At 43.5% G+C, this 10,829-nt stretch overlaps 1 protein-coding gene across 1 annotated transcript; it reads right to left on the bottom strand.

The window, feature by feature from the left end:
- Nucleotides 1-8,772: 8,772 nt before the first annotated feature.
- On the bottom strand, nt 8,773-10,237 carry LOC310861027 (elongation factor 1-alpha, oocyte form). Its single transcript, XM_083768283.1, has one exon. It carries the CDS (start codon nt 10,171-10,173, stop codon nt 8,788-8,790), a length of 1,386 nt encoding a protein of 461 aa, XP_083624409.1. The 5' UTR covers nt 10,174-10,237; the 3' UTR covers nt 8,773-8,787.
- Between the last annotated feature and the right edge of the window lie 592 nt (nt 10,238-10,829).

Below are 10,829 nucleotides of genomic sequence, written 5' to 3'. Positions count from 1 at the left end.
GTTTTTTTTAAGATATAAAAATGTCAACTTGATTTTGCTATTTTTATTAGGACGTAAGTCAATGAGGAGCATATTTTGAATGATCACTTTCAGGTTCAGGTTTATTTGTCATATGTATACAATGCATAGATGCAATGAAATTAATTGTGCTCCAAGCACTCTCTGTCTTAAATACAATACACTAGTGTATACAAGACAACAACTAGAGTGCAAAAGAAAATAAATGAAGTGCAAGGTACATTGCATTGCAGTGCATTACAGTGCAAGGTCAGCTGACTGCTGTTTTTCAGCCCGACTGCCTGGGGGGAAAACTGTTACTGTGATGATACTGATACTGTGGTGTGTGATTTGATGCTCTGGTAGCGTTTTTTGGAAGGAAGTAGTTGGAACAGGGTATGGACGGGATGGCTGGAGTCTTTGACGATGTTGTGGGCTTTTTTCTTAATTTCCTACGTTCTAATCACCTTTAGAGTTACATCATGGTAAGCTAAATGCACAACCCAAACCTCTACCAAAGTGGTCTCGCCCTTTAAGTATGGCGGAGATGATAATATCAACGCATTCGCATTTTGTCTCCAAGATTAGACTCCGCCCCCCCCCCCCCCCCCCCACGTGTCTCACCCACATCTCTCACGTGTTCATAGCGTGTGTATAGCATTGTGTACATTATACACCGGCTTTGGGAAGAGAAGCCATCTCGTCTTTGCTGTGCATAACGCTGTCACCAGAGGGCATTGTCCTGGTTTCTAAGACACAGCTCTCTCCTTTTTTCTCCACCCATCTCTCTCTCCCTCTCTCTCTCTCTCTATCTCTCTCTCTCCCTCTCTCTCTCTCTATCTCTCTCTCTCCCTCTCTCTCTCTCTATCTCTCTCTCTCTCTCTCTCTCTCTTTCTCTTTACCATCGATCGCCCACACCGCCGACCCTCCGATGATACCAGAACAAGAAACTGGGAGTTGAGGAGGAGGAAGAGGAGGAGCCGGGGGACGATCCGAGGGACGAGGCCCGCTCCCCATTGGAGCAGGACAGCCTGATGCCGTCTGACGAGGCCAGCGACTCCGTTGCATCTCGCCACGGTGGCCGCCGCTGCGGGGGGCGGAGCCCACGCCTGGAGGAGGATGACGAGGACGAGGAAGTGGAAGAAGATGGAGAGGAGGAAGAGGAAGGGGAGGAGGAGGAGTACTCGTCCCCCTGCCATGCCCACGCCCACAGGGACGTGTACCCTCCGCCGCACCGCAGGCTCCAAGGACACGTCCACCACAACGCCAACGGCCAGGAGGAGTCGCAGGACCGGCTGCTCCTGCAGCAGCGCAGCGGCGCTGACGACAACGGAGCACAGCGAGGACACAACCAGAGGAACAACCGCCGCCAACACAGCCGGCCCTGGCCCCGAGATAACCTCTGAACCTGACCCCGAGATAACCTCTGACCCCAAGATAACCTCTGAACCTGACCCCAAGATAACCTCTGAACCTGACCCCAAGATAACCTCTGAACCTGACCCCAAGATAACCTCTGAACCTGACCCCAAGATAACCTCTGACCCCAAGATAACCTCTGAACCTGACCCCGAGATAACCTCTGAACCTGACCCCGAGATAACCTCTGACCCCAAGATAACCTCTGAACCTGACCCCAAGATAACCTCTGAACCTGACCCCAAGATAACCTCTGAACCTGACCCCAAGATAACCTCTGACCCCAAGATAACCTCTGACCCCAAGATAACCTCTGAACCTGACCCCGAGATAACCTCTGAACCTGACCCCGAGATAACCTCTGACCCCAAGATAACCTCTGAACCTGACCCCAAGATAACCTCTGAACCTGACCCCAAGATAACCTCTGAACCTGACCCCAAGATAACCTCTGAACCTGACCCCAAGATAAACTCTGAACCTGACCCCAAGATAACCGCTGAACCTGACCCCAAGATAACCTCTGACCCCAAGATAACCTCTGAACCTGACCCCAAGATCATCTCTGAACCTGACCCCAAGATAACCTCTGACCCCAAGATAACCTCTAAACCTGACCCCAAGATAACCTCTGAACCTGACCCCAAGATAACCTCTGAACCTGACCCCAAGATAACCTCTGAACCTGACCCCAAGATCATCTCTGAACCTGACCCCAAGATAACCTCTGAACCTGACCCCAAGATCATCTCTGAACCTGACCCCAAGATAACCTCTAAACCTGACCCCAAGATCATCTCTGAACCTGACCCCAAGATAACCTCTGAACCTGACCCCAAGATCATCTCTGAACCTGACCCCAAGATAACCTCTAAACCTGGACCCCTGATGACAGTTCCTGCTCCCCCGGCCTGCTCCCCCGGCCCGAGGCAACCCCTGGTAATGTGCCCGAGAATGAGCAACAAAACTAACATAGCGCCTTCCCCAAGAAAAAAACCTTGCGATTGATTAGCGTATAGCTACGAAATCTCCTGCTACACCCTCCTGCCTCCTTCTCCCCTTATTGGACTAAAACTTTATCAACACAGTAAAATCCTCAGCATCAATTTTACTCTGAGAGCTACAGGTCCATGTGGTTCCATTTGTATACTCTCTGAGTGAAATTTCACACTCCGGATTTTTTTCTGTTAAGTCACACTTTATAAATTACACAAAGAAAAGTCTATTTTTTAGAAGAAAGCTGTAACTATCCTTTATAACCACAACCTTCCATACACCCCTGTTGCACCCTGTGTAAACCCAGGGGGATGTCATGGATCAGTCAACAGTGGTAAGCGGTGAACAGGGCTACCAGCCGTACGCAAATTCTAACTTTAGCTGCTTTTCCTAAGGTTTCTCTAATTGTAGGATGTCTAAATATACGTACTGGCCTTAAAAATTCCTAAGACTTTTAAGTATATTTACTATTGCATGTGTATGATTATTTTAAGACTATTTGCACATACAGTATATGTCGGAACTGAATGATCTATTATGGATTATCAATAGTTAGTCTTGCGTAGCCTGGGCGATGGGAGACCGATACATACGTCTGGGGGAAGTCAAATTCAACGTAGCCTATAGTGGTTATTAATATTATATAGGCCAGCGGAGAAAAGCCCCACAAACAAACCTAAACCCACTTCTTTGAAAACCAATCCTGGTACCGGCCCGGCCCAAGCAGAATGTTCACCTTAACGCATTTAGACCCTACCTCAAAATTTAAAAAAAGTTCTTCTAAATCTCCAGTTTTCTGAAATAAATATTTTCACGATTTTTCAAAAATAGCAGACCTACTGCACAAGCTCGTAGCGCGCGCTATCTTTCAATAGCTAAATTATAACATAATGTTTAACCCATTCTGAACGGGAACTCATTTTGGTGTCAGCATCATGTTATGCTTTAGCTATTGAAAAATAGCAGATCTACAAGCTCATAGCGCGCCACCGAGTGGCGCGCTACGAGCTTGTAGGTCTGCTATTTTTGAAAAATCGAAAGAACGACTGACATTTTTAGAATCTGATCTCAGGTCAGAATGGATTAATCAGACCAGTGTGTGTCCAGTGGAAACCTCGTATGAATCTGATCTCAGGTCAGAATGTTGTTAAAACACCAAAAGGGGTTCCCGGCCTCTAGAGAGACTACCTCTCTAGTCATACACTAAAATCCTCCCCTCCCATTTATATCAAACAACAACAGCTGTGGGCACGGCGGCAGTTCAGGTGGGCGGTGCCTAAGGTGAAAACCAGGTATACAGTTATGAACTGGTGGGTGTGGCCACATAACATTATAATAACCCCATCTTTATATATTTGTTTCCAGACTGTTCTAGACCCTGACATGGAATCTAGAAAGTCACCAGATGTATCATGGGGCAGCAGTCAGAATACATTCAGAGGATACATTTCACATTGAGCAAAATGTATACAGTGACAAAATATACAGTACACCCCAAATAATCGGGGACTGAATTATCATTCTGATCTCCGATCGTTTTGGCTATGCAAGACTAAGCAAAAGTAGGAATGTCTATACTATGGAGTCCATTATGGGATATAGTAATGCATCTAGTGTAGGCCTATATACAGTGTGTGTGTGTGTGTGTGTGTGTGTGTGTGTGTGTGTGTGTGTGTGTGTGTGTGTGTAATGGGCATCTGGTTTCACATATTTGCTCTTTATTATGTTCGGTTGATTTTGTTGGTATGAATTCAGAGAAATGTACAGAAAACAGAAAATACACTAGTATATAGAGCCCTGATGGACTCCTGTCAACCATATGGGGTTTAAGTGCTTAAGCCCCTTGGCGCTGCAGTACACTGTCAATGTCACCCTCGTTCGATTAGGCTACTTGTCTTTGATGTTTGCACACAAGACACGCGAAAAGAAAAGAGCACAGAGAATGTAAAAAAACACAACAAAAAAAATCACAGACAAATAATTTTGTCTAAACTGGTGTTTGTTTACATGTATCTACTCACTCATATATTATACGCACATACCGGCAGTAACAGTACTTATGAAAACTAGGCATCCGAGAATGTAAGTTAAACACCAACAATGGATTGTTGTGGAGCAAGATGACTGTAGCACATTACTGATTGTAGCATTCCATTTTAGTATGAGTTTGACTCCTATTTGGAGGAGGAAGGCAAACATGATCTCATTCCATTATGCACAGCACTTCTTTTTCATGTTTTCATTGTCTTAAGTGTGTGTACTGCAGTTTTTAACAGTCCAAGCAATGATCTGACATTAATGGGGTACAGTATTTCACTTTAAAACACCTTCTGGGGTCACATATATCAGCAGTGGTTCTCAGACTTTTATTTTATTTTACTAAGGACACCCCTTTAAATAACCTTTCCATCCACAGCACCCCAAAATGAGGGGGTCATTGATATAAAAATGAAGTTGAGAGTCACTGTTGTAAAATTACTCACAGCTGTAGCAACTGTGACCTGATGTCATTTCTGTTCCTGCACCATTACGTTCATGAGCCAATGACAGTGGTGGAAAAAGTACTCACCATATTTACTTAAGTAAATAAAGTATCAATACTGCAATGTAGAAATACTCTGTTACGAGTATTTTATACAGAGTATTTTACTCAAGTACAGTCAAAATGTACTTGTGTAAAAGTACAAAATGATTGGCATCAAAAATGTACTTAAAATACCAAAGTAAAAGTAACTCAAAATGTAACTTGAGTAAATGTATTTAGTTACTTTCCACCACTGGCCAATGATGAGTTCAAATGCCTCCCTTTAATGCTAGACGTACTGTATATCGTTGCTGTAGAGCAGAAACCTCTTATCTCCATATTCTAACTTTATGTTTTGTAAATTAACGTCCCTACTTGATCATACTTCAACGTCACACAAATGTATCAACAGTGTGCAGATATACGAGCTCGAAATGCGACGCGTTCTCTTGTAGATCTGCTACCTTTGCGATACTTTTGGGACAGTTTTGGGACATACGAGGTTTCCACCCGACAGATGATAAACAGACGGCATGCAGACGAGCAGCGAGTTGATGTCGCTCACACACGGATTGGCATTATTAAAGGACCACTTCACCACTTTTCAACCTATCAAAGTCAAAGTCATACGATTTGTCACACACGTTACCGCAGTGAAATTTGTTCTCCGCATTTGACCCATCTCTTGGAGCGGTGAGCCGCGGCCAAGGAGCGGTGAGCCGCAGCCAAGGAGCAGTGAGCTGCAGCCAAGGAGCGGTGAGCTGCAGCCAAGGAGCGGTGAGCCGCAGCCAAGGAGCGGTGAGCTGCAGCCGTGCCGCGCTCGGGAATCATTTGATTAGTAGATTTGACCCCCCAATCCAACCCTTTGATGCTGAGTGCCAAGCAGGGAGGCATTGGGTCCCATTTTTCTTTGGTATGACCCGGCCGGGGATCGAACCCCGACCTCCCAGTTTCAGGGCGGACACTCTAACCACAAGGCCAATTCATATAATTGGTCCTCACTAATGATCATGATAAAAAAAAAATAGCACACTTTTTTTTCCTACTCAGTCTGTGTCTCATAGGAGGGCTGTGGGCAGATCAGAAACCCGTCCACCAGTGACATCATCGATGGGGAATCCAAGCTAATAGAAACTGCAGGCTTTCTAGTCCTGAAAAGTTGTGATGCAAAAATGGAAGCCATCGTTCTATTTCTTTAAATTGTTTAAAAAAGGAAATCTGCCTAACGATGATGTCACTGGTGGACGCGTTTTTGAACTGCCCACAGCCCTCCTATGAGAGACAGACCAGTAGAAAAACATGGTGGTATTTTATCATGAACATTAGTGAGGACAAATTATATGAAGATAGGTTGAAAAGTGAAGTTGTCCTTAGGTTGGGTCTGTAATGGATTATAAGCACATTTATAATGCATTATTAAGGGGCCTATAAGTGCTGTTCCACTGAGCTTATAATGCTTTATGACCAGCACTTGTAATTATTTGTAAATCTTGTTATAAGATATTATACATAATTACTAAATAAACATTAATAATGCCATATAAGCGTATTAAAATGCATAAATGACCCGACTTTAATATACTAGGCAGGCCTACAGTGTTTGAGCTCTGGAGCTGCTTCAGTTATAATCACATGTTTCACAGGTTTTGTTCTGTATATTTTTTGGAGATTTGCAGCATGATTGAAAAAAAAAAAGAAAAAAAAAAAAGAATCTATGCAAGTGTTGCATGAAACCTGATTGTTTATTTTTATGGTTCCTTAGTACTTTAGTAAAATGCATATTATGTATTCTTTGATTCAACTTGTCCTGTAGTGATATATGCTTGATTTATACTCTGCCCTGCCGTATCATATCGTATATGACGGGGTGTCGGGCATCAACAAATAGCCGATCTACAAGCTCATGGCGCGTTGAATCACCAAATCAGGTTATTAGTCTGGTCCATGTACTGTACTCAAGCCCGATTTATGCTTTGTTTGGACTGTGGTGGGAAATAGCAGTAAAGCTTAACCAATTTAGGCCTGACCTCGATAGAAAAAAAAGAATGTATTTCTTTCTGAAAAACGTCATGTTTCTATAGCAGTGGTTCTCAATATTTCATGTCAAGGACCCCAAAAATTATATGTATTTGGCCGCCGACCCCCATCTAAATATGTTGTTCCAGGGACCTCCCAGAAGCAAAGATTTGAGTTAAAATGTTCACTCTGTAAAGACTTGAGTTAAAATGTTCACCCTGTACATTCAAAGATTTGAGGCACATTTTCATGATTTTAAAGAAATAGCAGACCTACAAGTTCATAGCGCTCCACTCGTTGACGCGCTATGAGCTTGTAGATCTGCTATTTTTCAATAGCTAACACCAAAAGGGGTCCCCGCCCAAAATGGATTAAAAACGCATTTACAGCGCAGCACGCATTGAGCTTTTGGATCTGGTGTATTTTTGGCATGTGACACCATTATATGACGGGACTATAAATTAAGCATTACTCTGTGTATAATACACCGTTATCAGTATATTATTCACCCCCCTGAAACAAACTTAATTTTTTATTATTTTTAACTCAATCAATTCCCAAGAGGAACAAAATGCATTCATTTGTACAACATTCTAGAATATTGGGTGAATTACCGAATGGAAGTTAATGGTTGATGCACTTTTAACTAATTATAAAAAGATAAAACAAACAGGTCTTGCCCCAGGTGAAATAAATAACATTTGAGGCACGCCTCCTATATATATATTCAGCCATTTAGTGTAGATGTTTTGTCTTACACAAATATAAAATTCCCATTGATAATGAATGGAGAATTTACGTCATATGTGTCTGAGCAAAGATAAGAGCGCCCCTCACTTCAACACGGGTGTGAATTTTTATTTTATGTGAGAAAGAAAAAAGCCCTGCATGTTTTAGTTGACTTATTAGCTATATATATATATATATATATAATTATTTTTTTGGGCAGAGTATGTTTTTCAAAAGCGGACCAATTGAAAATAATTCAAATTTATGAAGCACAATTTTTACAACAGTTATAATTTTAAGTTTTCCTGTCTTATTCTGTATGCAATACAAAGCCTAACATTTAAAAAGACTTAAAGAAACGCCTTAGAGACCATCTGGACTTCCTCTCTTTTCATGTATGTAGAAAGTAAAAAGGAATTGCACTATTTTTTGGTTTTAGTTTTGACTGTTGCTTTGTAATGCAATAACTGCACTAAATATATCCATGTAACCACCAGACTACCACTGCGTGCTAGCGTGGTCAAACACGCCTCTTCCCTCTATTTATCAAAAGAGATAGCTAATGTAAAATGAAAAAAGAAAGACATCAAGACATTTCCTGCCTGATGCTTTGTATAGAATGCTTTCTATTTGAAAATAGATTCACAAGTAAAAAAAATATATATATATATGACTTAAGTGAAATAAATGACATTTTATGTACTTTTAATATTGTTGGTGTCCTTTCCATGTGTGTTTTGGGAGCACTCAAATATACACAGAATACAATTAGTTGCAATTAAAGTACTTCTGTGAGTATTACTTTTATTAGTTACACAAGCAGCTTTTCTTTCCAATTTTCAGATTTGTGGCATCAACATCAAGAACATTTCGAAACCATTTGCTGTAACTTAAACTTTTAACTGAAAAGGAGGCACGGTCATCTGTTGATTCAGGTGAAGATGACGATGCCACAATGTTGTAATTATATCCAAGTTGTGTTCCTTTCCTGTGAAAACTTTTAATCAGTCCTTTAATAAAGAGATCGGGTTCTTTTTCTTGGAATCGTCGGCAGGTTGGTAAACTACAGAACCTCCAACCCGAGAGGCAGCTGACAGGAGCAGAATTCACTTTTTAGTGACCTTCAGTGCAGACTTGGTCACCTTGCCACCAGAAGCAAGCTTCTTGTCCACAGTCTTGATGACACCGACGGCCACGGTCTGCCTCATGTCACGCACGGCAAAACGTCCAAGGGGAGGGTACTCCGAGAAGCTCTCCACGCACATGGGCTTGCCAGGGATCATCTCAACAATGGCGGCGTCACCAGATTTCAGGGCCTTTGGGTTGTCCTCAAGCTTCTTTCCGGAACGACGGTCAATCTTCTCCTTGAGCTCGCTGAACTTGCAGGCAATGTGTGCAGTGTGGCAATCGAGCACAGGGGCGTAACCCTGAGAGATCTGGCCAGGATGGTTCAGGATAATGACCTGGGCAGTGAAGCTGCCAGCCTGCATGGGAGGGTCATTCTTGCTGTCTCCAGCCACGTTGCCACGACGGATCTCCTTAACGGACACGTTCTTAACATTGAAGCCGACATTGTCACCAGGAGTGGCCTCGACCAGTGTCTCGTGATGCATCTCCACAGACTTGACCTCAGTGGTCACATTGGCAGGGGCAAAGGTGACGACCATCCCGGCCTTCAGGATGCCAGTCTCCACACGGCCCACAGGTACAGTTCCAATACCGCCAATCTTGTAAACATCCTGCAGGGGCAGACGGAGGGGCTTCCCAGTGGGGCGGCTGGGTGGAAGGATGGCATCCATGGCCTCTAGCAGAGTGACTCCGTTGGCATTGCCTTCCTTGCGCTCAACCTTCCAGCCCTTGAACCAAGCCATCTTCTCACTGGCCTCAAGCATGTTGTCTCCATGCCAGCCAGAAATTGGTACGAAGGACACGGTGAGAGGGTTGTAGCCGATCTTCTTGATGTAGGTGCTCACTTCCTTGGTGATTTCCTCAAAACGCTTCTGGCTGTAAGGGGGATCAGTAGAGTCCATTTTGTTGACTCCGACAATAAGCTGCTTCACTCCCAGGGTGAAGGCCAGCAGGGCGTGCTCGCGGGTCTGACCGTTCTTTGAGATACCGGCCTCAAATTCACCCACACCACCAGCAACGATCAGCACAGCACAGTCAGCCTGAGAGGTACCAGTGATCATGTTCTTGATGAAGTCTCTGTGTCCTGGGGCATCAATAATGGTGACATAGTACCTGCCTGTCTCGAACTTCCACAGAGCGATGTCGATGGTGATACCACGCTCACGCTCAGCCTTCAGCTTGTCCAACACCCAGGCATATTTGAAGGAGCCCTTGCCCATCTCAGCGGCTTCCTTCTCGAACTTCTCGATGGTTCTCTTGTCAATGCCTCCACACTTGTAGATCAAGTGACCGGTGGTGGTGGACTTGCCGGAGTCGACATGGCCAATGACCACGATGTTAATGTGAACCTTTTCCTTTCCCATTGTTGCTTAAGTTTCGGTGTTACCAATTCACACGGCCACACAGCTGCACCTAGCCAGGTAACAGAAAGAGAGAGTATTACTTTCTAGTGTTTTCTTGCAAAAGTGCAACATTTACATACATTTTAAAGGTCGAATGTCATGCCCCTCGGGAGATAAGAACAGCTATCTTTCAATGCCATCATGATGATGATATAGGGACGTATACCCTCTCTGGTCCCCGCAGTGAACTGGGCATGTGTGTACACACACACACACACACACGCAGCTGCGGGCCCCTTTATTAAAGGGGGTGTGTATGCTAGGGTTGGGATTCTATTTTTGATAAAAACACAAATTCAATCATACAGTGTATATCTGTCCAAATTCAAGAATATCAAAAGTAGCAAGTAGTAACAAGCTCAAAACGTGGCACGAAAGCCTACAGATCTGCAGATGATTTTGTAGTACACTGTTGTGTCAAGTAGGACATTAGGCTAATTTACAATGCAAAAAAATTTAAAATATGGAAATAGGAGATTTCTACCTGACAACAGCGATACATATATAATCTGCGATACGCGACAGCATGAAAGGACACTTTCACTGATACACAGACGCGTGCACACACAAGCCGCAATTTGCAACACTAGATTTTTTTATAATGGGATGAATCTAGA

The sequence above is a fragment of the Protomyctophum parallelum genome (genome assembly GCF_964188405.1).
Source record: "Protomyctophum parallelum genome assembly, chromosome: 7".
Classification (NCBI taxonomy): domain Eukaryota; kingdom Metazoa; phylum Chordata; class Actinopteri; order Myctophiformes; family Myctophidae; genus Protomyctophum; species Protomyctophum parallelum.
Note: the sequence above shows the minus strand (reverse complement) of the source record. Positions and strands in the feature narration are given on the sequence as shown.